Source organism: Ostrea edulis, chromosome 2 (assembly GCF_947568905.1).
Source record: "Ostrea edulis chromosome 2, xbOstEdul1.1, whole genome shotgun sequence".
NCBI classification, from domain to species: domain Eukaryota; kingdom Metazoa; phylum Mollusca; class Bivalvia; order Ostreida; family Ostreidae; genus Ostrea; species Ostrea edulis.
This window is the reverse complement of record NC_079165.1, coordinates 83,068,160-83,091,843: the sequence shown is the minus strand read 5'-3', so window position 1 is coordinate 83,091,843 and position 23,684 is coordinate 83,068,160. Positions and strand designations below refer to the sequence as shown.

Below are 23,684 nucleotides of genomic sequence, written 5' to 3'. Positions count from 1 at the left end.
TCCTTCCGTCTTCCCGACTCTTGCTCTCGAGATTTTGCACAGCTCGTATAAAGTCTCGAGATCGAGAGAGTCTGGGGAATATTTGCTCTCTCTCTCTCTCTCTCTCTCTCTCTCTCTCTCTCTCTCTCTCTCAGGCACATGTAGCGGGAGGGAGACAGTGGCGGATTTAAAAAAGGGTGCAGCTAGCGCGCGCCCCCTCTAAAATTTAAAGTTGGGAAGGAAGGTTTTGATGGCGGACATGGAGCGCAACTAGTGCGGTGAAGGGTTGAATCTATTACATGTAAATGATATCTAAAGCGCCTATAGTCTGACATATGGTAGAAATCAAAATAAATAACTCAAATAATGAATAGATAAATCGTCCAGAGGCCACCATTTGAAGCCCTGCCAAGATTGCGACACTTATCTTCAATTTCAAATATACAGCAACGTTGACATATTTCTGGGTGACGCTGGGAAGTCTCTGAACCCGCGGTTTGGTGTAATTAGAAATCTATACAAACTTCAGGAAAATATACAAGGGAAATTATATATATATAGTATTCGCACAAACTATTTTATTTCTGTGTATATAAACTAAACTAATATTGAAACATTTGAAATCATTTTTAGTACAAAAGACCAAAGAAACCAAAGAAATTCATGCTGCATACTTTTTTGTGGCTTATACAAATCTTAAATATTGCTAAAGTTTTGGACGAAGGACTTACAGGCAATCGACGTTTTAAATATCTATATTACATTAAAAAGTGTTTACTTGTAAACATAATATTCAGTGAATATTATGTTTACAGGAAGACAATTTTTTATAAAATTTAATATAGATATATAAAACGTCGAGTGCCTGTGGAAGGACTTCTGCTTAAATTACAAACATGAGATATTTTGAAATCTCTAGCCATGTTTAGAAGTCATTTATATGACAGAACTCGTCATGTAATGTCAAAGATTTGTTATCTTCCAAATTGTCTATTAATGCCGGTGTGCCCCAAGGCTCTGTGTTAGGGCCACTTTTATTTTTGATTTATGTAAATGATGTAGAAATTACGTTGTCTATGTAGACTATATGCAGACGATAACTTGATTCAACATGCAGATTACAGCAGTTTAAGAAGCAGTGAATGTCATTTAAATCATGATCTCAGTATTTTGGGAAAATGATAAAAAAAAATGGTTACTTAAATTCAACTTGTTGAAAATAACATTGGTATTTTTCCTAATATATATATATAATGTCGAACTTCCTATGATATTTTTTCGGCGAGAATATGTGCCAAATCACGAACATCTTTGTTAGACCTGTTTTAGCGCATGCATATGGAGCGCCAAATTAACATAAACTCAAATAATTGAAGATATCTTCAATTATTTAAAGATATCATCAATTCATTTGATGCACGCAACAATTGAATTAAATATCTCTTCAAATAATTAATGATATCTTCAATTCTGAATTATTGCGCGCATTGATTGAATTGATGATAGCATTGATTCTTCAGCTGAATTGATGCGCGCTTTAATTGAATTAATGATCTCTTCAAATGAATTAATGATATCAACAATTGAATTGATGCGCGCTACAATTCAATTGAAGAGAGCAATAATTGATATAATGCGCGCATTAAATCAATTGATGAGAGAAATAATTGAATTGATGCGCGCATTAATTCATTTGATGAGAGCAATAATTGATTTAATGCGCGCATTAATTCAATTATTGCTCTCTTCAATTGAATTAATGATATCTTTAATTCATTTGAAGAGAGCAATAATTCTTTTAGAGAGAGCAACTATATAATTAAAGATATATTCAATTCAACATATCCACAATTGAATTAATGATATCTTTAATTGAATTGTTGCTCTCTTTAAAAGAATTGATGCGCGCATTAATTCCTTATATAAAAGCATTGTAAATGATTTAAAGATATCTTCAATTGAATCAAAGAGATCATCAAATTATTTATACCAAGCTCTAAATTAATTATTGCGAGCAATGTTTCTACTAAATTGATGCTCTCATCAAATGAATTGAAGAGAGCAATAATTGAATTAATGCGCGCATCAAATCTATTATTGCTCTCATTAACTGAATTAATGCGCGCATCATGAATTGAAGAGAGCAATAATTGAATTAATGCGCGCATTAAATCAATTATTGCTCTCATTAATTCAAGTGCGCTCATTAATTCAATTGATGAGAGCAACAATTGAATTGAAGCGCGCATTAATTCATTTGATGAGAGCAATAATTGATTTAATGCGCGCATTAATTCAATTAAAGAGAGCAATAATAGAATTGATGATATCTTCAAATAATTGAAGATATCTTTAATTATTAGAGTTTATGTTAATTTGGCGCTCCATACATGCATGTGTCTGTGATTTGGTGTGGATGATATCTAATAGTTGGAAAAGGTGCAGTCAAGAATTGTTACGGACTTTGCAATATTGGCATCTAAAGAAGTTTTATAGGCCTATTCATGCCCTGGGTGGGAACCTTTGATTATACAGAGCTACATAGCCAAACTTACTCTATTTAAAATTCAAATTTGACACGGTTGCTGGATATTTGAAATCAAGGGAAGCTACCTCCATTAGTCAATTTCGTAAATGTTTTAATGAAGCATTCCTAAACTACCTAAACACATTTCATGGAAAACGTGAGTAAAGATATCTTCCATTTTAAATTCCGACATAACTGCGTTTTCAAGTTTGATTTATATAGACGTAATGTGACACTCTCGATTGCATCTGTGGATTGATTGTAGCGTCCCTCTCGAGAATTTTTAACTCATGTGGAGACGTCACCAAGACTGATGTGAAATGGCTTCATATTTAGGCCTATGCTCGGCGATTACGGCCATTTCAAGAGCAGTGAGGGCTCTTTAGCGTGCCACATCTCCTGCGACACGGGACATCCGTGCCGGGCGTTTGGCGATGAAACTGTCACTACCTGTTTTAACGACTTAGGTCTGTCACGGTCGGGATTCGAACCCCAACCTTCCGCACGCGTGGCTATCACTCTACCTCTACTGAGACCACCGCGGGAAACCTGGAAATTCTTGCCTTTTTTCTTTGTGTAAAACATATCTGCTAGAAACCAAATTTAAAAGAAAAACATATTTAGATGAAAAAAGATATTAATAATCATTGTCACTTTGTGGCTGCAAAGATCTGTCATATAATATGAGCCGTTCCTAACAAAAAGGACCCTTAAGTATATTAGTGCTAAAGTGTGAACTTTAGAGAATATCCCTCAAAATATTAGAGCAATCTTGATTGTCGTTGAAATATTACAGTCAATCAAATATGACAACTAACTTGTGATTAGTAATCATGACCTTTTTATTTATAAGTATGCAAAAAATGACGTTACGGTTTTTGATTTTGACATTTTTTGAAAAACATTGTTGGATAAGATAAGGGCCTTTTTTGTTAGTAACGGTTCATATGATAATGTAAACTGATTTCTTAACGCCTGCTAATTTGGTCGGGATCGAAATCCAGTTGGCGCGCATGTTCCCGGTGCGCATGCGTAATTTGTCCTTTTGCATTGAACTCCTGAAAACATGGCGACTCCGGCCAAAGTGGGCAAGCCAGAGGGGAAAAACAATCATGATAACGCAGACGAACAAGCTGGTGAGAGAACAATGAGTATGAGAGTCATTCTCTGTTATATTGAACTTCCATTGAAAGCGATTTGCTTCATTACTGGGTAAAATCCATTGTCGTGCCATGCTACATCATATCGATGGTAAACCATGTGCGATTTCTCTTTTGTTGAGGCAAGATCAGTCAGATTCTCATGCTACTGGGTACACCAATACAAACCGCAAATTTACTATTTAGTGTGACTTGTGCATCGTTATTACGATTGTCTTTAAAGCCAGGTAGTGATAATATATGTACGCGATTTTTGATGCATTTATGATATCTCTTTGGCTCCAAAATTTCATGTTGTGTGACGTCATCTAAATCCACTTCCGGTTTATATCATTCTTATTGAATGTGATGCTGTAACCAAGTTAAAGGGATTTTTAGAACTGTTAAAGTATCCTTGATTGTGTCCGACATTTTAGATGTGTGTTGTGAAAGAATGTGTCTTTAGCATAGTGTGACACTTATATAGGCCTACTTGTGACTAAAATTTGCTTTATTTTGCTTGAAAATTGTTGGAAGTGAGTCTCAAATGTTTCTGCAATTAACTTTAGGAAGGGTAGATGATGATCATGTAAACTTTCCCTGCTTTTCTAAGGGTTGTAATAATCACTAAATGCGGATTCTATTATCAGAGGAACTAAAGTTACTGCTTAAATTTGGTAGATTTATTTTAAGAATTGTTATGATAGATATTGCAGTTAATTTTCCTTCATGTTGATGACAATGTATGATCATTCCATAGAGGTCACACAGCAGCCCATCACAGTGCCCTTCTTATGTAAGAATCCTGGTTTTCATGATGAATTAAATCAATTGTGCTTGTCTTACCATTCCTGGTTGTTATGAAATGCAAAACATGTTTTCAATATCCAAGTATTTACAGTTTAAATTTGGAATATATGTTCTGATAAGGATTGTCATCGTCCATGGACATTTAAATTTTTTGATAATTTCAAGAACTGGGCCAATTTCAAACAAAATGGAGCACAATCTTGGGTAAAGCTGATACTTTCATGAATTTTCCAAGCTCAGATTCAACAGGGCCTCTGCAGAATAGATGATAACAGATTTTACATATTTAAACTGGAATCCCCCCCCCCCCCCCCCCCCCCATTGAATCCAGTTCAAGTTTGAGAAAAATAGCAATATTTTATTAAAATTGGGAAATTTGTATTTATACAAATAAATAAGAAAAACAAGCAAAAAGTTAATGATTTGATATTTTTTTTTTTATCAATGTGTCTGGTTTAAACAAGCTTTAATTTCCAGTCTTTAGCAGAGAAAAACTGTCACAAATGCTTTGCAACCGAGTGGCACTGAGGTTGGATGGCCCCCTTATGGTATATTCTCATCAAACCATCCATCATTTGGGAATTTTTAGGCATCATTTTGGGGGAAAAACATCTGCAAGTTCATTACAAGCATTGTATGGGTAGCTATAGTTCTGTACTGCACCAAAAATTCCATTTGGGGTGAGAACAAAGGTAGAGTCCCATATGGAATTTACTGACCACATATAAACCATATTAATTCATCTACAAACCATGTAACAAATATATCTTGCCAATTGCATTTTTCAAATGGCATAAATGTATGAGAAATAAAACTTGATTGATTATTAAGCAATTAATGTAGGATGCACTGTAATCTGAGGCCATCTTTAAAAAAGTTGTTGGTTTGTTGTTTACCTACCCAGATAGCCAATTTTTTTGGGGGGGTCTGATTGACATGAATTTCACAGAAGATGGGGATGCAGGGCTCACACTGGACCAAAATTTGTGTCGCAACCTGGCGTGCGTGCATCGACTCGTACATGTTTACTGTAGATCTATATTTCATGTAAATTATTCAAGAGGCATATACAACATATATCTCTGATTATTCTTACACGATGTATACAACATAGCTTTGTTTAGCTTATATCACAAATCACTATTATTATGCTATTGTGAAAATTGATTGTATTTCAGCAGATTGCTTTTTAGTCAGTCTGATGACATTGCAGCACAATCATGGTTTTATTAGAAAAAATTAGGAGCATTTTATAGCCTTTAAACTGGCTATATTAAATAAGGACAAGAAATGAGTTTCTAAATGTTTATTAATCATTTTAGTAGTGTAATTGACATATAATACTCATTAGATTTGCAGTCTAGAAAAAGTCACTCATGACAAAATTACCGTAAAACATAACACGTGTATGTGTTTCACATCACATTTTTCAAAGAATTCTGTTTTCATCTTGAAATCCAGAATGTCAAGGTGGTCCTTTAGTGAATCTCATCATGTAGAGGAGAAGGGACTTGAAGTCTGAAACAAATTTTAAATGGCTTAAGATGATGTGAAGTCAAAAGATGACAGCATAGCAATTTCAGAAGAACATGCAATTTTGCATTTTCTCGTGGCCATTTTCTAAATAGATCAAACCAAAGACCTAAAGAATAATACAATTTCCCAACATTCGTAGCTGAACATTCTAGTTTAATTCTCTAGATGAAATCGCTTTTGTACTGTGATGAACCGACAAATTAAATTTTATATATTTATTGACACAGAAGTATCTTCCATTGACTATTGCTTGTGTGCACAATCACACGCTTTTTATTCCATCCAGTACAAAACAGGTAGGGTATCTCCCCAGTATATTACGATATGTACTGTAGGCAACTCGCACATGCAAAGTTCATTTCATTCACACCTACCTCCACATAGAGGATCAACCCTTTGTCTTGTGTAAACTGCTAAAGAAGACGCCCCTAAGTCTTATTGTTCCCATTCGACAGGGTATCCACATTCTGCACAGGTAAAACAGCCCTGAGGCTGTTTGGATGCCAACAGCTGAAATTCAAAATGGCGCTGCGAATTCTAAAATACGAAATGTCCGTGTCACCTTTTTTTTTCTGAAAAATTACAAAATGCGACAGCTGCGATGGGCAGCGCGAGCTCTGGGATGTCATAATTTATTTATTTATTTTTTGTGTGTGCCTCTTTTTGCCATTGAATCAAATCTTAACAGCTAAAAAATTGCTGAAATTGACAGTATTTTTTTCTGTTTTCCACTCTTTAATTACATTAACGGAAAACACGGCTTCTAAAGAAGACGTCATATTTGTATTACCCTGCGATGACAGGGGCGCAATTATGATAGTAATTGTCAATCTCATTACGAGTGGATTTCAGGCAAAAAATCTGTAACCAAATAAAAATTTCAACACCCCTGGGGAAAAAATCAAGTCGTATTTTCAACAAATTGGTCGGTAACGAGCAAACCAACATTTTTTTAAAGGATGGCTTGAAACAACTATGATGTCGCACACAAGTGACATGAGAAACTCCGTTGCTTACTTATACACTTAGTGTCCACGTTCAGTTTTAACAGTTGGAAATTTTGTTTTGTCAGCCGGAAGTTTTCGGCTATGTTGCTGAGCAGTTGAAACCTAAGTCAACATGGCAAGGGAAATAACTAATAATCTTTATTAACTGTGTCATTATTTTCCCCCCATATATAACTGGTACCGATAAACGGTACCATTTCCATTGCTAAAAAACATTTTTTTTTTTTGAGACTAAAAATTCCCAATTCACTTACTGAAAAATAAACTAACTAAAGTGTTCACTTCCGGTATTAAATCGAAAGTACAGATCATGGCAGTGCACGTGTTGGAGAGCTACGTCGATTCTAGAACAAATCTAAGGCCATATTTAAAAGCATGTTTGTTTCCCTTCCCCAAGGTCTGACTTTTGAAACAGACTAGGGAGGCAGGTGTTTTTTTTGTTTTGAAGATTTTCTTAGGAAACACCTATGATAAAGCACCGATAGTCATTTGCAATACTGTACATCAGAAGAAAAGTAGGCCATATATTGGTCGAGCTTGTTTTTATGTTGGTCACTGGATTGACATGTCTGCTGGCATTTATAATTCATATTCTTGGACATGTTAGTGTGAATGCACTCAGTGGATGCAATATGTTGGTTTACTTTACCTACATAGAAACATTACATTTTTTCAAAGAAGACATTGAAAACAAAAACATTTATTCTTGACTTAGAAACAGATGTACTTATTAATAATTACATATCAGAATGAAAGTAATGTACTTAATAACATATCAGAATGAAAGTAATGTACTTAATAACATATCAGAATGAAAGGTATCAAGTGTGCATAAGCATTGACTAGAATGAATGACTAGAATTATTTTGACCCCTTTAAACATGTATAAAATTTTGCGATATCAAGAAATTCTCAAACAATATATGATATATATATATATGTAAAAGATGTGGCCATTCAGTTCTTGCCAGGTGCCTAAAATTTTACTGAAATGAACATATATATACATGTACAATTCAAAATAAAAAACAAATATGAAGAAAAAAAAACCACGTGATTTTTTGGTAAATCAAGGGGAAACAAACATATTTTTAGTCTAAGACGATTCGTGATGCCTCTTGTTCTTTATTTAAAAAATTTTAGTTGAAATCATTTGCCGATACATTGGTAGAAAATTCCCAATTTTTTTATATTTTGACGCTATTTTTCCCAATTGAACCCTTTCAACACATAATATTTACATTTACCAATGCACTTCCTTATATGACAGTACTAATGAAATTGATGTTCAATTTCGTGTGACATGAATTTGGTCATGTGATCAGTTTGTTCTTGCGTATGAATACAATCACCGCTTCAAAAATCAGTTCCTGTATTTTCACCTGGCTTCTTGCTTATACAATGCAGTGGGGGATTTAGAACCCCCCCCCCCCAGTGATTCATTTTGGCGTGCGTCCTGCGCAAATTACGCATTGAATTTGCTCAGGACGCATGATTTCAATAACAATTAACTGTGCATCCCGGCGGACGCATGAACATTCGAAATTATATGAAAATGTTTTCATCCCCCCCCCCCCCCCCCCCCCCCCCCCCCCCCCCCCCCCGGTAATTATACCCCGCAACAAGTTGTAGGGGGGGGGTATACTGAAATCGGGTTGTCCGTCCGTCTGTAGACGCAATGGTTTCCGGACTCTAAAGCATTATCCTTTCCACCTACCGTCACCATATCATACATATGGACTACCCATGGAATGAAGATGTTCCCTATCGATTTTGGGGTCCAAAGGTCAAGCGCACTGGACATCGAAGTAGCAATATGGTTTCCGGGCTCTAAAGCGTTATCCTTTCCACCTACAGTCACCATATCATACATATGGACTACCCATGGGATGAAGATGTTCTCTATTGATTTTGGGGTCAAAAGGTCAAAGGTCAAGCGCACTGGACATCGAAGTAGCAATATGGTTTCCGGGCTCTAAAGCGTTATCCTTTCCACCTACAGTCACCATATCATACATATGGACTACCCATGGGATGAAGATGTTCCCTATTGATTTTGAGGTCAAAGGTCACGCGCACTGGACATCGAAGTAGCAATATGGTTCGGTTTGTCATGCCATTTGTTTTTTACACTCAGAAAAGAGGTAGTTTATACCTATTACCAACACCCTTTGGGAGATTGGGGTAAGCGGGGGGTATTCTTATTGAGCATTGCTCACAGTACCTCTTGTTAGTATGGAATCTAAGCTCCAGAACGTACTACACACCCGAGATATTCCGAATTCAAAATATTGATATTTCATTGGTCAACTCGCATTGCATTAACCAATGAAATCAAACTTAATGGCATGAACAAAGTAGCTAGGAATAAAAACTTCCATCATTCAACTTTAAGCACCTGAAAATTATTTTGCAATATGAACTAGCTACAAACAAGAATTTTCTGCAAATGGTGGCTTGTAATAAAAAGCGAAATATTTATTCTCTAGAAGGGGGTGACAACACTAAGCTTCTTCCTTAACTTGGATTGTTTATACCTGTGATTGTCAGGCTGTTTGTTTGAAATTTGGACTCATAGATTTTAGCATGGGACTCATTGTAATCAAGGGGAGTCCGCTGGACTCATGATAACCATTTTCAAAATGAATCACTGCCCCCCCCCCCCCCCCCCCCCCCCCTCCCTCTTGCCACAAATTTAAATAATAGAAATAGTGCGAGTAAAATTCCAGATTAGTACCCAAAATGGCTAAGCATTTTGGCTAATACTTGATTTTAACACACACCCTTTCGTAAACCCTGGATCCGCCACTGCAATGACATAACAGAAATAAACGCAGCAGGATATTTATACAGTTTATTTTGTAAAAAACAAGAATTTCATCAATTTATAAAAGAGAAACATTAAACATATATCGTTCTGTTGTTTCATTTTATACAGTTTTAAATACCGTCTGCAACTTCTGCATGGCGAATCTATAAAATAAAGTTCTATGATTTTGGAAGCGAAAACATGTAGGCAGAGTTATAAGCCTACATATATTTACTTCATGATGATAAGTTAACCTGTTGTTTCCTGGCAACTTCCATCACGGCTATGACTCAGCATGAATATAGGCGAGGCTGGTTTCGAGGCTCGAAAAATTTACATGTTCATGTCAGGGTACCGGTGTGAGTCTTCATTAAAATCCTACAACAGAAATCTCTCCAAGTGAACAAAAACTCCGTCAGTTCATTTTTATTTTACACACACTGAAGGTAAATAAAATACACAACCTATCTGCACTTGGTCTAAATCTGTCCTACTGTCTTGAATCGTCTCCTGCATGGCTACAACCGCGAGTCCTAACGATGAACATACCATTGTTTCTTTCCAAAAACCTGACTAAGAGCTTAACGTTAACTTGACCCATCATATCCACCATCAATTCTCTCAGATCCTTTGAATTTCTGTCGAAATCTGTGATCAACTATTGCGTTTTCAACTTAGTAAGCTAGACCGACGCCAGCTTCTCCATATCTGATCGCGACCAAATCACACCACGGATGTTAGTTTACTTTGCTCTTCTTGTCATTTCAGTTAACTTTACGCTCTATATTACCTTTATTTTTACACGTTTCGTCTTTTTTTAACATTTTCAATTAAATATCTATATCTTATATTCTCTTTGATATTGTTCCTAATTTTTTAATCGATAAAACTCTTACGAACTATATTTTGTGTTCTACGATCGTTATTTTGGTCATCTGCTATATAATCATGGAAGCTCGGTAAGAACACAAATCGAAATAGAAAATATAAATATAAGAAATAAAATATCATTTTTGAATTGGGATATGACATGAAGTTGGTACGTGATCAAATCTACTATAACGCTTCGGGCGTTATAGGATTTGATCACGTGACCAACTTCATGTCATATCCCAACAACATTCAAAAATGATATCTTATTTCTTAATGAACTCTGGTGGATTTAAACTCGAGATCTGTGGTTCACCAGCCCACTGCTTTAACCACTGAGCTGCGATGATAGACAAGCAAATCCATCGATACAAATAATTTCACAAAACATTTAAACTGCCATCTTGTAACGTAGTGTCTTAAAGAGTATAAGCTTTAGTACCGTGAGCTACCTTAATGTAACTAATAATGTAGCCATTTTTCGGTGTTGACATATGTGTGGGAATGTCTGTATATTCAAATACGACTTCTCGTCCTCAAGGAAAGATGTCCCAAGGGAGAAAAAAAGGGGTGGGGGTGGAAAGAAACAAAGCAGGGCTTATGAAATAGAAATTTAAAGAAAAACAACTACAGTTGGTCATTTTATTCTAAATAGACTAAAAATTTCCGTGTCGGGTAGAATTTAAAGAAACAGAAAATGTGTTTGAAAATAAAAGCATCAAATTGAATGACAAGACTGAAGATTTTTTTTTTTAGACAAATACGTTTTAGTTCAAACTTAACGTTTGTAATTTGAATAAGTATTTAAATATAGATAAACTATCAGTGGGGTTTATTTCTGGAAAGTTGATCAGGGCTAGTGGATGTAAGGTCAGGTCTAGTAAAAATCATTTGAAGTAGCCTGACTGGTCTAGTGCTCAAAAAAGTAAATGTCAAACCCTGGATCGGAGAATATCCAACATCTGAGGTATATCAATTTCAATCAGAATTATACCCCTGCACAACGAGTTTTGGTGGGTATAATGTTTTTGACCTGTTGGTCATCTTTTTTTTTTTTCTTTCTTTTTTTTTAGTCAGTGCAACTCCACTGAGATTGCTCAACTGAATTTGCTAAAACTTTGTAGCTATTAAGGACACGTTGTGTAGGTGTGTATATTCCTAGGAAATTCTGATTCATAATTTTCTGGGAGTTATGCCCCCTTTGAACTTAGAATTTCAAGCCTGTCTGTCCTGTTCTTGCAGTAATGCATAGCATTACCTACCATTCATTATGTGAGACATTGTCAAGCAATGTTGGAGCATGGGTATGTCAGCTTGCTCACTTTCTTTATATTTGAATTGCTTCTTGTTTTATCAATATAATTTCAATTATTGAATCATGCCATCAATTTATAGACAGAAAATGGGAATTTCCAGATATTTTTTAAAGCTATAATTGGATACATTTGTGATTAACACGCTTTATCTTCATAAAAGGGCCACTGACCTATATACATTTTTTTTTTTTTTTTGCACCTCCCAGAAATATCATTCACCAAGTACTAGAAATAAAAGTAGAGGCATAGGGTGGTAAATGTCATTTTTTTGCTAGATAAAAAGCCAAAGATAGAGACTATGCTTGGTTTTATCATAAGATCAATGTTTTGTACATGTATTATTCATTAAGTGTGGTTTATAATTGGTGTACTGTGAATTTTAGGTAGACTAAATGAATGATGAATAGTATGTATCTAGAAAAGAAGTCTGATCACTGTACTTTTTAAAGCAGTCCTCTACCTTTAATCCACTATCTTGATATAGCATGTGATTAGATGTTGTGAACTGTAATTATTGAATTTTGAATTTTATTATTTGAAATGTTTTACAGATAAAGAACAGCAAGAGGCCATAGAGCAGATAGATGAAGTTCAGAATGAAATCGACAGACTGAATGAACAGGCCAGCGAAGAAATTCTCAAAGTTGAACAAAAGTACAACAAGCTACGACAACCATACTACTCCAAAAGATCAGATCTAATAGCAAAAATACCCAATTTCTGGGTGACGGCTGTATCCTTTATAATTAAAAAAAGAATCACTCTGATGGGGCTTAGTTTTCTTCTCTTCATTTAGATCTACTATGTTAATGATTGTATCAAAGTAATTCACCAATGTTGATGATTTTTTAAAATGATTATTCTGATCTCTGTGCTTGCAGCAACTGCTAATTAATTATCAGTGATAATCATTACATTAGACTCAGATCCGCCTATTATAAATACTGTCTATTTACAGTGTGTGATTTGGGTGATGCATCTCTAATTTAACATATTGTCAATTGATGGCTCAATATTTTGCTATTTTAAAACAAATCTTCACTAATTATTCCCAATTGAATGGGTATTGGCACCATTCCCATCAGTAAAAAACTTGATGCATTTGAAGTTCAATTTTTTTTTAATAATTATTCAATTATTGTCTTTAACTTGTACAATAGTTTGTAAATCATCCGCAGATATCTGCATTATTAAATGAAGAAGATGAGGAAGCTTTACAATTTCTCTCAAAAGTTGAAGTTCAGGAGTTTGAAGATATAAAATCTGGATACAAAATCAACTTTGTAAGTATAAATGGGGCCCTGCCATGTGGTGGTTGCCTAGTAGTAATCACTGTCCGACCATCAGCACTTTTTGTCCCCCACCGCAACGCGGAAGGGGCCATATAGAAATACCGGTGTCTGTGCATCCGTCAGTCCCATTTCACTTTGTGAACGCAACTCCTCAGAAACCGCTCAACGGATTTTCATATTTTGTAGGATAGTTAGTCACCATATGTAGTTGATCATATTACATCGCCATTTTGATTCGACAATTTTTACAGGAGTTATGGGTCTTTGTTGAATTTGTACATGCTACACATAGGAACACTTTGTGGATGCAACTCCTCAGAAACCATTTATTGGATTTTGTTCATATTTTGTGGGATTGTTATTCACCATGTGTAGTTGATCATATTGTGCCACCATTTTGATTCGACAAATTTTACAGGAGTTATAGGACTTTGTTGAATTTGTACATGCTACACTAGAGGAACACAAATTTTACAGGAGTTATGGGACTTTTGTGCATCAAATTTTTTTTGTGGCGGTGGGGGACATGGGCGATGGCTATGTGTAGCAATCTTGTTAATATACGATAATATAAAGTTTCCTTGGAAAGATTTTCGAAAGTTTTATGTGTGATACTTGCATTTGACTTCAAAGTAGCACAAGTTCTGTTATGTATTCTGATTTTGTCTCTCAGATCCCACAAATAGTTTTTATTATTTACAAAATTTTCAAGTTAATGTTAATAAATTCCTGAACAATGAAAACAAATCAAGCAGAGTAACCAAATCATAAGTCTTCACAGGCCTTCGGGTTACAATTTTTGCTTCAAAATTGTTAAGTAAACCTAATTTCTGATTTTTTGGCCTCTGCTTATTTCAATGAGGTAAGCCTTGACCAAATTGAAAGTTAGAAGGAGCCCAATTATACTCTGGATTAGTTTCTCCCTATTTCTTTGTTTGAAACATTTTTCCCAATTTCAAGCAAATGTCACTATTTTCCCCCAATTGGAAAGGCCCAGGCCCTTAAAATCAAGACCTTTAAAAAAAAAAAATTGTTTGTGAAATCAAATAAACTTATTTTTTTGCTGCAGAGACATAATGCAATCACATTTTTAGAAAAATAATGCATATACAGTTAATTTTTTTGTTGTCACAATGAGTCACCTCTCTTTTGGTTGTTTTTGGGGGAGAGGGGCACCTACCCCAAAATCTTTATTGTTATTTTCGAGCTCTATTGCTGACTGACACTAAACAAATTAGTTTGTTCTTTCAAGTTTTATTGATGAAATTTAAACATGGCAGTTGTTAAATCAATGAAATGCCAGATTATAGATTTGGTACTGGGGTTGTGAAATTAAGATGTGCTCACTTTTGATCTAAGTCTAACTTTTGTAAAAGAAGCAAAAATTGAAAAAATGAGACTGAGATGAAGAAGTAAAATAATAATAATGAGGCCAATTCAACTTAATTGATAGATTATCATCCCCACTAGCCCCTCAAACTTCGGCCCGCCCCAAAAATTTTTATTTTGCGAAACTTGTAATTTCCGGAAAATTTTCATGTCCGACTCCGGTATTTACACTTATTGTTTACATTTCCGGTATAGCAGCGTGAAAAACCACTTGAAGAAAATAGATGTATGGTTTTCTTAATTTTTTTTGTGTTCTTACGGGCGTAAATCTTGAAGATGTTTGGTATATTTCTGTGTTTGAAAATAAGCTTAACCTAGAATTTGTCTGTGAAATAAGCATAGATTGATGAATTAATTGGCACTAAATGAAGCAATTCTGTTGACAAAACTCGTTTGTCATGAATATTTTTCTCAGAAAATAAAAGTTGAAAAATAAAATCCTCCCACCTGCCCCATACTTTTTGGTGACACAGGATGATAATCTACTAATTAAGTTGAATTGGCCTAAGCTCCCTAAATTTTATGGCCCCGGGGCCGGATACAAAGTCATTTGGTCAACTTTCAAATTCAGTTGTGAAAATATAAATTTTTAATGTACCCTATGAAAGGTCTTGATTGTCCAAGAGTTTGAACATCTTAACTGGTAATGTCAAAAGTATGCTAGAGTACTTGCCAGCCACACAACGTGTAGTAATCAGTTTACTCAGATCAGGGCAGCATAATTTTGTTCTGTTTTGAATATATTGTAGAATCGTTGTTTTGTTCCATATATGGTGTTACTTGCAGTATGTTTCTTCTTTTATTTTTCAGTATTTTGATAATAACCAATACTTTGAAAATGATGTTATATCAAAAGAATTTCACCTGAATGAAACGGGGGAGCCGTCATCAAAGTCAACACCCATTAAATGGAAGAATGGAAAGGTATTGTTCTCTGGATTGATAGATTGTATATGGTTTAACGTCCCTCTCGAGAATTTTTCACTCACAAGGAGACTTCTTGTACCTTTGAAATTATATTAGCATAAAATAAAGTAGGGCTGGGATGATTTAGGGTTAGCTCGATTCGGTTCGGTTTCGATTCAGAACAGCACGGTTCGGTTATTTTCGATTCGGTTCATGTTAGGTCCAATTTATCTAATGACACCACAAAATTAACAATTTTAATGAGTAGCATATTTGATTTGATTTAATTCAAGTTATATAACTATATGTTGTCATTTGTAAACATCATATCTATTCATAATGGCATTTTATAACTTTGATAGAAAAAAGAAAACACTGACAGTCTATCAAAATTTGTTATATTAATGTGCTGCATAAGTTTTGGATTATTAAACAAATCTATAGTGAATCTAAAATGTATATGATATTGTTTTCATTGATATGCAAAAATTCAACAATTCTATCAATTGAGAGTCTTTGAAAATCTCTCCTCTATTGATTTACTTCTCTCATGTTAACTGTCAAATCTGTGTCATTACCTACGATGTTGATTTCACTCCACCACTGACAGAAATGCTATATGTCATGTAAAGATAAAACTGCAATAATCTTACGGACCATATTCTGTTGGTATCTGAGTAGTGAAAATGCTAACTCTTAACACAGTAGTGATTTAAATCTCCGTTGCATAAAAAACCACGTTTTCAACATCACTCGGACACCATATTTGTTGTTTTGGTGTAAGTAAAACTTAAACCGAACCGAAATCCGGAATTTGTAATTGGTGCATCTAATCGAATGGTATGAATCGCGGTGCACTGAAATTTTCGGTGCACCGCACAGCCCTAAAACAAAGTATAAATTTATAGAAAATAAAAATAAAAAATTTATGTTGAATAACTAACTTGTGAGCTAATTCTGAACTAGTTTTAAGTATCCTGAATTAGTTTTAAGTATTCCTAATTTTAGACGATATGGAAAAATATGTAATGTGCACCTGTATTCTTGTGATAATTTTAGTGTACTAGAGCTGAAATCTTGAGTAAGTTTCTTCTGATTTTTGTCTGTAAACTATTCTTATCACATCTTCAACTTCTTACTAAACTTGTTAAAAAGCATCCTTGGGAAAGGGCTTTTTCAAATGAAGGGCAGTGATGATATTAGTAAGGAAAGGATGGTATGTTTGAAAGTAAATCCTCTTAAGAATCACTGAATCAGAAAAGCCAAAAGCTGTATGTAAGATTATTTATCTAATGGAGGCAGTTCAAACCATGAACCCTGGGGCAAACATTCTTGTAGTTTGCATGCAAGTTGTTGACATGATCAGGACTTAAAACTAACTGTTTATGTCACCAGTCCAGACGGACTGATAGGGTATAGTTTCAACCAGTCCGCAGAAAAATTTACCAGTTCACAAGAGTTTTCCAGTAATAATTATACATTTTGTTAACGTTACTAAAATGAAATTATGAAATTTAACAGATATGCCTCAGACAATATTGTAACACTTATGTGAGATTTATATAATTTACTGATTAGGTCCATCTAATATCTACAGAGGAATGCCAAATGCATGTTGAAGATTCCATATGTATGTTTTCCAAAATAATGCTTTAAGAAATTGACCAGTCCCATTGGAGTGACTAAAACAAACGTCAGTCAGTCCACCAGACTTTTAACCAGTCACGGACTGACAGGCATATGTTAATTTCAAGCCCTGATGATGTCCCTTAGGTCTGTTTTACATATGAAATGGGAAACTTCTTCAAGTCCTCTATGGATTACACAATTTCCGAGATATCAGCTATTGTGATGAAGGTACATTAAGTATTCTGTTGAACGCTTGGGTGGGTACAAGATGTATACATCTAGTCTAGACTGGCAATGTAAATAAGGATAAAGTTATGTAAGCATAAATTTTGTTTACACCAGCCATTAGTATACATTAATCTGACCACATCAAGAATAAATTGTTTCGATTAAACCATTAAATCAAATATGAAATTATTTATTTCCTCTTCTACATGAGTGATACTTAATCCAAGAAAGATGTAATTATCGATTTTTGTCTGAGCTATTTCATTAAATACTCATAAACTTACTAAATTTGTGTGTCCCTGCACTTCGTTTGTTTGCATGATGTCTGGTAATCATCCTTTAGACAATATATGAATGCAGCGATAAGCATTTTTACCCACCACGTGGATACGAAGACATTTTGCTTTTCATCGTACGTAAGAGTTCAACAAAGGGAAATAACTATTGGGCAACTTGGAAATTGCATATTACAAGGGTACAATTTGTTGAATTGAATCGCAAACAGCGGTATATTACAGTGTAGATTAATGTTGGTTCACTCCCATGGCTCCTTGGGTCGGAGCAATGCCATACTGTGGTCAGTTACGGTAGCTTAGTGGTGACCTTAGGTTGGAGCAAAGCCTTACTGTGGTCAGTTACGGTAGCTTAGTGGTGACCTTGGGTCGGCGTAAAGCCATACTGTGGTCGGTTACGGTAGCTTAGTAATGAGAGTGCTTGCTTCGGTTCTTGATCCCAATTTAACATGTTTAGCATAGGTAAGTGACTGACCCTTCACCAAGCACCTGGTGTTGGAAGTGAAAGTTGCAGGTCTTTAAATAGAGACCTGATACGACCTTGAAAACAAAGGCCCTGTGTCATAGATGTTGGCACAATGGGGAACCTCACTGCTATGACTCAGAATGTTAAAATCTGTCACTTCATCGAAAGCTAGTGATGTCTCTCTGAGAGTGTATTCTCTAATGGGACGTAAATCAACTTGCAAACAAACAAATTTTGGACCCACTAATTGATGTTTTACATGGAAAAATGTAATTGCTCTTTTGAACAATATGGTTAATTTGCTTCAGTTTTTGCGAATACAAAGTATGGCTTTCTATTGTTCTCCGTCTTTAGGACCTCACAAAAAAATCAAGTACACCAAGCAAAGGAGGGCGGAAACGAAATCATGAAGAACAGGAGTCTTTCTTCTGTTGGTTCACGGACCACGGGGATGCTGGGGCTGATGAATTAGGAGAAGTCATTAAAGATGACATCTGGCCAAATCCACTACAGTACTATCTGGTAATGGAAGAAAACTTTTCTTTTTTAACACAATTTTGATCAGTAACACTTGTAACAGACATTATGACAAAGAATTCATAATGAAATGTGCATTTTTGTTGTAGAGGTAATTTATTATTTTAATTTGTAGGCATCAGAGATTGAAGAAGATGGAGGAGGTATGTACAAGATTTATAGCATTAACAATTTAATCTGTTTGAAATGGAATGAGTAAGTGAATTGCTATACCCCCAGGTGTGACCTAAATTGCTATGGCCCCCAGGAGTAACCAATTCCAATGGTGGTTCCTCGACATCTGCAACTTTACTCTAGCTTGAAATTAAGCTTTGACCTTGAGCTGAATTTAAGTTGTGGACAGATGAACAGGCCCAGATAAATGTTCTCAATCTTTTATGGGACAAAAAAAGAGGCATTTGTTCACATTGTGAATTATTTAGAAGTTGCACAGTTGACTTGTCACAACGGTCACTTTTGTTCAGTATTCATTTTACCTGTGTGGTCATTTTCATTACTCCTGTTGAAATCTCCTACATATAATTTTATCCAATTCAAGGAAACTTGTTAAACACCTCAGCTTTTATATTTCAAAACATTTCTTGACCTCGGAGGTTATCCTGCAACATACACGAAAACACAATCATAATTTCTTAAATTTATGCAATTGGGTGTGCATGGCATGATGGAGAGAAGATATTGATGCAATTAAATGGTTGTATCAGCAAATAATTTTAACTTATTTTAAGTTGTTTCGACAAATCGGTCAATGTGTTTGCATTTCAATCAAGATGATTGAAAAGGTTGTATTTAGGACAGTCTGAAAGGTGGAGGGATAATAAACCCCAAAATTCTTTAAATCTGGCACTGTTGTGGCAACTAAATATTGGAACAGAAAACTAAAAAGCTATATGATCATTTGTTAAGTAGTCACTTTTACAAGTAGTTACCATAGGTGACTGTTCGTGCTGGTATAGAATGATCTCTAGCCACTAAGGCTAATTTGACATAGGAAGATATTGTCTGCTCAATATTTTGAATTGATGATACTACTCTCAATTAAATGATGTGTGTGTGTATAACCCTTTTCAATTTTGCACCATGGGGGCATATGTGTTTTACAAACATCTCCTGTTTTCATTAGCCACACTAAATTCGAAAAAAGATTCAAAGATTTTTATTTGCAAAATACATTGAAACACATACAGTTCTCATCACCATCTGAGGTTTGTCAAAAATAAAAAAGGGGAAAAATAGTGAAAACACGTGGTAAAATTATTATACATGATTTCAAGACAGGAACCTGGTCACAGTGTTTGTAAGAAAAGTCACAACTTTATGCAGAGTACTTTAGAAAATTTTCTAACAAAATACCATTTACTATTGGATTCTTAACTATATTGCCTAGCCTCTTGACCTTAGGGCACAGCTGGTATAAAACATAGAAAGTAGGTGTGTTTTACAGTGTAATGTCATTACTACCCCTTCAATTTTGGGAAATAATTATAACAACAGTGATTCCGAAGGTTCGTCGGACATTGGCAAATGTCCGGTAATTTTTGTTTTGGTCCGATCAATATCAGTTGTTGGCCGGAGCAAATGTCCGATGATTTTTTTTCCAATGAAATACATGATCGGATAAATTTTCAATTTTTAGCAGCTTGTCCCAAAATTTACTCTGTTTTTTAGTCAATGCAATCAGAAAACCTGTTTACGTTTAACACAAATATTTATCAAAGTTGCAATCATCTTCAATTCCCCCCAAGAGGGTGACAATACAATTGAGCAATATCCCGTGAAATTACAAACGTCTTTGAAGCATTTGAATTAGGTAATAAATAACAAGTAAATAAAGTGTTTAAACTGATCAAGAAGTACTTGAACAACATGGACACGTTTGATTTGAGTTACGCGTATTGCTCGAGTTTTTAAAAAAAATGTGTATTTGATAACACTGGTATTGAACACGGGTTAGAAAAGTTTACTCCACTGACGAATCTGAAGTGAAATGCTTGGGCTAATAAAGTACGTCGCCAATGCCATTCTGGGACAGAAATTCAAATTTACCTGAAAGCTTTTTGACATTTTGTTAAAATCACGGCCCCCAGGGGTAGGGTAGGGCGACAATAGGGGATCAAAGGTTAACATGGCAATATATAGGGGACATCTTTAAAAATCTTCTCAAGAACCACTGGGCCAGAAAGTTCAAATTGACATGAAATATTTTAAAGCTTCCTGATGTAGTGTAAATTCAAGTTTGTCAAAACCATGGCCCCCAAGGGTAAGGTGGGGCCAGAATAGGGGATTAATTTGTAAATAAAATTTCGGTCTGGTAAAATGTGATTTGGTCCAGTAATAACTCGACCATTACTGGACCAAATGTCCAGTAAGTACCAGAAGACCTTGGGAAGCACTGTAACAATGATAATGTAACAGTAAAGGAGAAAATATAGAGACCCGTCCAACAGGAAATGAATTCGAACGCAGGATTGTCTGCACACCATATACCCAAGGTTTGCCACATGTAAACAAATTAAATCCTCAAAATGTTCATTCCATCTGTTCTCTAATTATCAATTATGGTGAGGTCTTCATACGATGGAAAGATTCTCGAGGGGGACGTTCTACAATCAATCAATTGATCAAGGTCACATTTTTTTCAAGAACGGAGCCATTTTGTTACTCAATAGTTGATTCCGATTATCATTCATCCTCGCCCATCACCTTCTCAAACTTGACTGACCCCATCATTATGTATTTAAACTATCATACGAGAGTTTCTGAATGATGCAAACGTGATCAGCTAGTGCTAGCACAGGGTGACTCTGGTACAAATTTTACTGTATACATTTTACGTTTAAATGCATGTAAATATGCAAGTTTTTGTAAAATTTCAATCCATTTTAATTGCTATTGGATTAATTACAGGGGTGTGATTTTTCCTCTTTTCAGAGGAAATCCTCTGATTTGCTAAATTTTCAAAAAAAATGAAACACTCTGGATTTGATCTAAAGTGGCAGAAAATGATATTTTTCCAGGTAGAGTGAGATGTTTTCCTCCCTTTATGACCAGTTTTCCTCTGATTTCTGAGGAATTCAGTCACATCCCTGTAATTAGGAATTTGATTTCTCTTCACTGCAAGATATTGAATTGTAATTGTAGATGAATTAGATGAGGAAGGCATGATGGATGAAGAGGATGAGGAAGATTTTGAAGGTGAAGAAGAGGTAAGTAACAGCTGAGTGTCACTAAAATGTTTTTAATACACAACATATGCAGAGATCAAATTTAAGATCACTACAGATCAAAATATCTGAATTTGTTGGCAGTTGTATTGACTCTTTGATGGATAAAGCTTACAAAAGTGGGTGGAGGCTTTAGAAGTGTTATTTTACATTTGCTTGTTTACAGGAAGGTGAAGGAGAGGAAGATGGGGAGGAGGATGGGGATGATGGAGAAGAGGAGGGATGAGCTGCCATGGGAACCATAATTCATTGTTATCATTCTTTTATACCATGAGACAGTTGTTGACATGTCATCTTTACATATTCTCATGATTTTTCATTGTGCATTAAGTAGAAGATAGATGTCTTGGGTGTGTCATAACATTACCAGTCTGATTGTTTGTAAATTCTTTTTTGATACAATTTTTTCATGTTCATTAAGGGATTTCTTTTAGTGTTGTGAATATAATTTACTGAAATATTTACAAGGCATTTTTAAAGGAAAATAGATTTCAACTTATGCAGACAGGTCATTGTAATGGAACAAGTGCTTTGATAATTAGGAATTTACATTAAATGGTGTTAAAGACTATTTGGACCATTCTCTTTGGATTTAAATTTACTTGTATATGTCTCAGTTCCTCTCTGGATCATTTCTCCATTGTGTGGGGGTGTTGACCAAGGCATGCCAGGATCAAACATTTTGTGCAGTCATAAGTCATGTCTTTTTTCTGTTCAAATGTCAAGAACTTGCAAAATAAAATTTGCATGTATTTTTATTCTGGGTTGATCTCAGCTGTACAGAAAGATAACTGCATTGGAAGAGCAGCTGCTTTATAGTGAAAATATTGCAACTTCATACTGGTAGCAACTAGCAAGCTGAATTGAGGAAGGGAACCACTGAGTTTTAATATCAGTAACTCTCACTTGGGGAAAATTGTGAACCTGGTACCACTGAGATGGGAAATAGTGTACTTCATAGCTTTAAAGAATGGAGAAAGTATTAATACCAAAGTCAGATAGACCAGAATTTGATTAAAGAATGTGTTATGGAGTAAGGACATCCAACTGTCTGCATCATGGTCCCACTCTTTCCCCCTCCTCCTCTTTAACCGAGTTGCGTAGCAAATCTTTGCTTTTAAATTGGCGAACGATGGGTGTCCGGGCGGGCGGGTGGGCGGTGTCCACAATTAGCTTGTCTGATCTTTCATACTTTTTGGTGCATCTTTGTGAGACTTGCATAGCATGATCACATCCAAAATCATGGCCCCTGGGGGTCGGATGCCCGGGGTCACTATAGGGGATCAAATTCTTGCATACAAATATATAGGGAAAATCTTCTCGAGAACCACTGAGCCAGAAAAGCTGATATTTACATGAAAGTTTCCTGACATAGTGCAGATTTATATTCGTTAAAACCATGGCCCCCGGCGGTAGGATGGGGACACAAGGGGGGATCAAAGTTTTGCATACAAATATAGGGAAAATCTTCTCAGAAGCTACTGGGCCAGGAAAGTGGAAATTTGCCTGAAAGCTTCCTAACATTGCAGATTCATGTTTATAAAAATCATGGCCCCTGGGGGGCAGGATGGGGCCACAAGGGGGGAATCAAAGTTTTACATAGAAATATTACAGGGAAAAACTCCTGGGCCAAGAAAGTGGAAATTTACATGATAGCTTCCTAACATAGTGCAGATTAAAGATGGGACCGCAATAGGGGATCAAAGTTTTACAAACAAATATATTTT

General features: G+C 35.3%; 1 protein-coding gene across 2 annotated transcripts; it reads left to right on the top strand.

Moving 5' to 3' along the window:
• Positions 1–3,510: 3,510 nt before the first annotated feature.
• LOC125679603 (protein SET-like) lies at positions 3,511–22,715 on the top strand. 2 transcript variants are annotated; one of them, XM_048918921.2, is made up of 8 exons: positions 3,511–3,642; positions 12,545–12,726; positions 13,154–13,276; positions 15,485–15,598; positions 18,551–18,718; positions 18,849–18,876; positions 21,875–21,939; positions 22,124–22,715. In XM_048918921.2, exons 1-8 carry the CDS (start codon positions 3,573–3,575, stop codon positions 22,181–22,183), a joined length of 810 nt encoding a protein of 269 aa, XP_048774878.1. In that variant the 5' UTR covers positions 3,511–3,572; the 3' UTR covers positions 22,184–22,715. The 2 variants fall into 2 exon arrangements, with proteins under 2 accessions (XP_048774878.1, XP_048774877.1); XM_048918920.2 differs by having other exon boundaries at positions 3,516–3,657.
• Positions 22,716–23,684: the final 969 nt, after the last annotated feature.

Excerpts from the sequence above, each read along its gene's own strand:
- LOC125679603 (XM_048918920.2), top strand. The coding sequence starts at position 3,573 with ATGGCGACTCCGGCCAAAGTGGGCAAGCCAGAGGGGAAAAACAATCAT. Across the intron at positions 3,658-12,544 it reads AGCTGGTGAGAGAACAATGA|ATAAAGAACAGCAAGAGGCC; the intron begins GTATGAGAGTCA and ends AATGTTTTACAG. Across the intron at positions 18,877-21,874 it reads GATTGAAGAAGATGGAGGAG|ATGAATTAGATGAGGAAGGC; the intron begins GTATGTACAAGA and ends TTGTAATTGTAG.